Source organism: Dipodomys ordii, unplaced genomic scaffold (assembly GCF_000151885.1).
Source record: "Dipodomys ordii isolate 6190 unplaced genomic scaffold, Dord_2.0 Scaffold34, whole genome shotgun sequence".
Classification (NCBI taxonomy): domain Eukaryota; kingdom Metazoa; phylum Chordata; class Mammalia; order Rodentia; family Heteromyidae; genus Dipodomys; species Dipodomys ordii.
Genome location: NW_012267250.1, coordinates 4,402,731 through 4,409,589, shown reverse-complemented (window position 1 = coordinate 4,409,589; position 6,859 = coordinate 4,402,731). Strand labels below are relative to the sequence as shown.

Here is a 6,859-nt window from a genome sequence, read left to right as displayed (position 1 = left end):
GGGGGGACGGGGAGGGAGGTTGGGAGGGGAGGGAAAGGGGAAACAAAGGAGGAGGCTACAATGCTTGATAAGAAATGTACTCATTATCTTACCCATGTAATTGTAACCCCTCTGTACAGTATGTTCACAATAAAAAATAAATAAATTTTTTTTAAAAAAGGAAAGTTCTCAGCAGTGATAGGACATTGAAATCATACCACCAGAAGGCACTGATGTCATTTGGATTTAACTAGTAAGTATTTGCCATTCTTTTTCTTTTCTTTTTTCTTCGTGTTCATTCTGTGCACCTGTTTTCTAGTCACAGGTTTGCGTAACTACCACAATCAACTATTTCATCATCCTGGTGAAACTTATCAGGGACATATCTTTTTTTTTTTTTGGGGTCCTGTCATGGGGTCTGAACTCTGGGCCTGGGCACTGTCCCTCAGCTCTTCAGCTCAAGGCTAGCACTCTACCACTTGAGCCACAGTGCCACTTCCAGTTTTTGTTCTTTTTGCTTATGTGGTACTGAGGAATCGAACCCAGGGCCTCAGGCATGCAAGGCAAGCGCTCTACCACTGAGCCACCTTCCCAACCCTCAGGGACATATCTTTAGTTATAACTTCTCTACCTTCCGATCAACAAGGAGGCTCTTGTTGTAGGCCAGACTTCGTCTCAGTATGAGAAAACTGAGTGTGTGTGTTCAAGCCTGCAGCAAGAAGTATAAATGAGAAGATCATAGTTTAAGGCATCCTGGGCAAAAATCAAGACTGTACCTTAAAATAAGATGGTGGGGGAGGGGCTACAGGCCTGAATCAGATGAGTCAGGTAGAATACCTTCCAAGCAAGCTGGAAGCACTGTGTTTCAAACCTCTCAATAATGAAAGACACTTAAAAAAAATCTGTCTTCCAAAATGTGGCATATACATTTAGTGCAATCTTGTTCAAGATCAACATGAATGAGATTTTGATACATGCTATAATGCAGATGAGCATTTAAGACATTCTGCTAAGTGAAAAAAAGCCCAACACAGGAGTTACTACCAAATTCCATTTACATGAGGTACCTGCAAGCGTTCAATATTTAAAGACAGAAAGTGGAATCAACATGACTAGGGCACACAGGGAGGTGGGAATAGAGTTTTTGGATAACAAGAGGGAGTTTCAGTTCTGGAAATACTGCTGGAGACAGACAGTGGTGACTGCTGTCCAACAACATGAATGTTCTTCCTGAGGCTGAATTGTTCATTTTTTTCATTTTAAAAACTATCCTTTTTAAGAGTTTTGATTCAACATATCAATTTAGGAGTACAATGTATCTTGATCAATGTCACCCCTTCATCTGTCCCTCACCTATCCCAATCATATCCATCCATTGAATAATTGACACAGGGGAAAACTGTATACTATGTCTACTTTATCACCAAAAATATGTAAATGGCTATAATGCCATGTATTAAATATGAATAAAAATATTCTAAGCTAATAGGACCATGTTGCTAGGAGGCACTATTTTAGAGATAGATGATAAACAGATTTCTCTGAAACAGGAATACTGGAACACAAGAAAGAGAGAAAGAAATTAAGAAAAAAAAACAGCCAGAAATGCACTGGAGAGTTGTGTGCAGACAGACAAGAAGCTAGCTGTTAAGTGAACAGTCTAAGGCAGGAGTTGTATTCGTATGCTGATAGCAGCAGAGTTCTGTGACACCTTTGCAGGTGAAGGTGTTCTTAGGTGATTGTGTGTACTGCAGGTGGGTAGGAATATCTGTGTGTATTCATGGGTGCTTGTGTGCATTTCTATTAAGCATCAAGTTCCTCATGACTAACCAAGTGAAACTACTTATGGTCACTCAGCAGTGAAACTTGGCAACATGGATTTGACTAAAGAAGACAGTGCTGCATCACAGTAGAGAGCCATTGAGTATTATGCTGGAGGCTGGAGACTCCTGTGAAATTTTCCTGGGAAGTTGTTTATTAATCTGGGGTTGAAGGCCAGGCTCATGCTATCTCTCTCTCTTTACAATCAAAACGTGGGTTGCTGCTGAAACCAGCATCTTCCTTCACTCTGAAGCATTTCCAGAGCTCCAGGATGGTGAACTAGCATCACTGATACAGAATCTTTGCTGTACACACATCCTGTAAGTCATTTCTCCTGAATGGACTTGCATTCTGAAGCCGAGTCTTGATTGGAAACTTGAAAGAGCCTTTCTGCAGGAGGTGGGAAGGTGAATGTCTGGGGAGGGAGCTGTGTAGCAGACAGAAATCACATTCGGGGTGGCCGTTCTGCTGAGTCTGTGAAGTGGGAGAGTTTTCCTACTTGCTTGGCTGTTTGCAAAGGAGAATGGCTACCTTTGTGGTCAAAAGACATTCACAAGGGATCCAGGGGGCTGGGCAGCTAAGGCTTTCAAGGGGACAGAAGGCCTAGAAGAAAGTTTCAAGGGACAGATTTAGAAAAGCAAGAAAGAATTGTTGCGAGTAGTTTAAATGCCAGTAGTATAGGGGTTTCCGACTGTACCAACTGTACCAAATACCTGTTAGGAAGTAGAGAGGCATGTAGCACAGGACCAGAGCCATGGCAGTGAGAAACATCAGGGGGAAAAATGCTCTTCCTGGGGCAAGCCTGTTTTGCTGTGGCAAATAAAACACAGAAAGGAAGTATAGTCAAGGTCATTCTGAGCTCGTGTAGTGAGAATCAAATGACTTAATCTGCTTTTTTTTCCTTTCTGGATCGTTTTGGTTTAGCATCTGAAACTGGGCAATTGATAGTTAATTGGTACTGCAGGGAAATTATCTGTCTTTCCTATATATATATATATATATATGGCTCTTCGGGACTCATGGCTGCGGAAGTAGATGCACATAGCCTCTGAGCAGCAGCACCAGCGCCTGCGCACTAGAGACCCCTCTCAAGGGTCCCCACTGAATTCTACGTTGCTTACTTTTGTCCAAATATCAATCCTCATAATATCACAGGGAAGATTTACTTTTCTAAATACCAAGGAATAGGTCACTATGTACACATGAGCTGTGCCTGAGTTACTGGACCCAGAGCATGTTTTGTAACTACACGTTGATTGACAGAACGAGAGGACGATCTTTCTTGAGGTTCTTCACAAGGTGAGAACCATGTCCCCATTTCCATCTGCCCTTCTCCTCCTGAGCGTGATGCAAGCAACCAATCCAGAAACCATCGTCAATGAAGATGCCCAAAAGACCTGCCCTGCGATTGCCTGTTGTCCGGGTTTGAATGGCTTCCCAGGCAAAGATGGCCGTGATGGTGCGAAGGGAGAGAAAGGAGACCCAGGTATTCATTGGGCTCTTCTGTCTCGGAGACGCTTTACTTTCCAGAGGACACTCCTCTGTAATGTTTTTCCTTCTCTTTAACATATCACAACTCAAAGCAGAGAGCTGGCTTGCGTTCCCTGGCTTGCCAGACTTCCACGCAGAAGTGGATTGATATGATTTGTTCTGCTTTTCCAGGGAAAGCAGCTCTCAGGGTAACGAGTCTCATGGAAAGCAGAATTCTTTCTTTTCTGGGTCATTGGAAGCAGTGGCTCAGGAAGTTTGATCAGGAGTCTATGTCCAAGTTCTTGGGGGAGGGGAGAGACAGAGAGACAGACAGAGACAGAGACAGACAAGACAGAGACAGAGACGGAAACGGAGACAGAGAAAGACTATGGACACAGATAGGAATCAGCTTCTCTTTTGCTTCCAACAGGTGAAGGCCTGAGAGGCATACAGGGCCCTCCTGGAAAAGTGGGGCCTCCAGGACCCCCAGGATTACGTGGAATATCAGGGCCCATGGGGCCAAAAGGAGACCCTGGAAAGAAAGGAGGTGAGTTGATTATCTCACAATGGGTGGGGATGAAGTCACTCTGGGTTCAGGAATCCAGACTGTCTCCTAGGAGGTTACCTTTTTCCTAGTGCTTTATGAGAAGAGGCTTAACTCTGCCTTCTGTTACAGACTCCTGAGCTCACTGTGGTTATCTAGAGGCTCAAGAAATTCCTGCCAAGGTCTTCATAGGGATTTACAAACCCTCTACCGGATGGGAGCCCCAGGATCTCCTTCAGCTTATTCTCAGGCTCCATGGAAAGAGCATAGTAAAACCAGGTTCTAGTGGCTCATACCCATAATCTTAGCTACTTAGAAGGTTGAGACCTGAAGAGTCCTGGTTCAACTCAAATGCAGGCAAAAAAGTCTGTGAAACTCCATCTCCAAAATAACCAGCAAAAGCCCAATTAGATAGGCCTCTCAAGTAGTAGAGTACCAGTTAAGCAAGCAAAGATGACTTAAGGCCCCAAGTTCAAACCAAGTACTGCCGAAAGAGAAAATGAAAAATAAATAAAGGAAGAATACAATGCATGTACATGTAGGCATATAATGTCTTTTTTTTAACCTCACAGCATATATATATATATATATATATATATATATATATATAGCTTAACTTCATAAAAAAGGAATCTAAAACATTGTGGTTTTAAAATGCAGCCATTTACTTAAACATAGTTCTAAGAGTTATCCAGATAAATTTTGGTTCTCCTGGGCTGAAGTGTGTGCTTCACCAATGGCCAAAGGTCTCAATCACATGTTTCACTGTTGTTTGGATATCAATTGGAGAAATGAAAGTCCATGAGTTCTGGGTCTCTTATCTGACAGGCTCCTCAGGGCTTGATCCCATAGTGATTATAGAATTCCTGAGTAGAGAGCGAGCATATACACAGACATTTCTGCCATATTGAAATGGTCCTAACAAGTCAAAAATCAAGCTCACATTAAAGAGCATGAAAGAGACTCTCAATGAGAGCAGGTTAACTAGTTTAAGGGCTCTGGTCCTCTCCACTTGAACAATGGGTCAACTTACAAAAACTGTGATTGCTTTGTTTCAGAGCAGATTGGAAAAAACAACAGGCAAAGAAACCAAAACTGAAGAAGAGCGATCTTCCAAATATCTTAGTCAGTATTTACTAGCTCACATTAATACTTCCGGAGATTTATTTTTAGTGTTGGTAGTGCAATTCATTAAAGAGAAAAGAAAAACGGAAGAACTCATATACAGATTGTTACCACACTAGGAAATCAGAAGCACACGTGTGTGCATCAAGTACGTGTGAATATAAAATGTCTTGGGCGATGCCAACAGATGAAAATCGATAGAGTTTTTTTCCTTCTTTTTGATCCTCAGTATTTTTTATTTTTCTTGAAAATGTTACAAACAATGTAAAAACAAAAAAAAGCTTTTTTTATTTGAAAAATATTTCCACTCCTTTATATATATAGTTTGGGGGACCTCTTTTCATTAATGCTCCTTACTCTGTTGAATTTTCTAGAATGTGATTCCAGTGCAGTAGAATGTGATTCCAGTGCAGTTGATTCAAAAGTGACAAGTTTGCGGTCAGAATTGGAACTTATCAAAAAGTGTAAGCTTTTTCTCTTCTTCAGGTAGTATAGCATTTTGGGGAAAAATCATTGATTATATCTCATTGTCTACCTGGATAAGTAATTCTCATCTTATGTTACATTTAGAAGCATCTTGTAGAAATGGAAGCAAGTTTAAAGTACCTGTTCAAATGTGCAGACCTAACAAATGCTATAACCATACTATACATTGAAATCAGATGTGGAATCAATAGTCGAACCTTTACTCCCAGAAAATGGGACCAATTCTACTCTCTTAAGCTGGTGTCTTGAATTGGAAGTAGAATTAAACATTTCCCTCCTGGCTTGGTGTAAAATTCATACACATTTTTCTTTATTCTCAAAGTAACTATATCAGAAAATTCAATATACTTTGAAATTCTAATCCAAAAGGACCAAATACTTTATGCTGTTGTACCATTTTATTGTAGCGTTGCCAAATTTAACAAGTGAATAGAGCAGTTAAACTTGAATTCCAAGGGGAAAGGACATTTGTTTGCTTGTTTTGTTGTTGTTGTTGTTATTGAATAAATATGTCCCAAAATTTCGATATGGTTTTCCAGTATGAAAAACATCATTGTTTATCTGAAATTGAAATTGAACAGGACATAGTATACTTCAGCAACTCTATTCTGAAGGCATTTACTCAGAGGTATATCTTAGGGTAGGTTAAAAGACAAGCCATTGTCATTTACTTTTTCACATTTTAGGGCTTTACTTCTCTCTGGTGAAAAAGGTTGGGAAGAAGGTCTTCCTGAGCAGTGGTGAAAAGATGAGCTTTGACAAAGTCAAGGCCCTCTGTGCCAGCGTCCAAGCCTCTGTGGCCACTCCCAGGAATGATAAAGAAAATAGGGCCATCAGAAGTACAACCTCAGAATTGGCCTTCCTGGGCATCACAGATGAGGTGCATGAAGGCCAGTTTGTTGATATGACAGGAGCACCACTGCACTATACTAACTGGAATGAACACGAACCCAACAATGCTGACCCAGGAGAAGATTGTGTGATCCTTCTTTCAGATGGCAAATGGAATGACATCCCTTGTTCCAGATCCTATATGGCAGTCTGTGAATTCTCTGAGTGACCCTGCAGACCCACCCCCTTGTCCCTTTCTGTATCTTATAGGTGCACCATCTGCTTTGGAAGGTAATACATATTCACTTTCTCAAACACCCAGTATTGAGCTACTCTTTTGTGGAGAATTGGGGAAAATCCAAGAATGAGTTGATCTATGTATTGTGGAGGTGAGAAGTGAGAAGAGACCAAGGGCTTCAAGTCCACTGTGAATCACTACTTATACTTCTGAGCCACAGTGAGACAACAGTAGTAAAGTAATAGCAGTTGTCTTAACAGGAGGGTAATAGTACAAATAATATACTTTTAGTCTTTCCATATGCCATGACCTTTGTATCTTCCAGTGGTTGTCCAATTCAGTTAACCTACAATACTTTTGTTTGA

At 41.0% G+C, this 6,859-nt stretch overlaps 1 protein-coding gene across 1 annotated transcript; it reads left to right on the top strand.

The window, feature by feature from the left end:
• The first annotated feature begins 3,108 nt into the window (after nucleotides 1–3,108).
• On the top strand, nucleotides 3,109–6,485 carry Mbl2 (mannose-binding lectin (protein C) 2, soluble). Its single transcript, XM_013017128.1, has 4 exons — nucleotides 3,109–3,286; nucleotides 3,701–3,817; nucleotides 5,335–5,403; nucleotides 6,112–6,485. The coding sequence occupies exons 1-4, from the start codon at nucleotides 3,109–3,111 to the stop codon at nucleotides 6,483–6,485; spliced, it is 738 nt and encodes a 245-aa protein (XP_012872582.1).
• The last annotated feature ends 374 nt before the right edge of the window (nucleotides 6,486–6,859 follow it).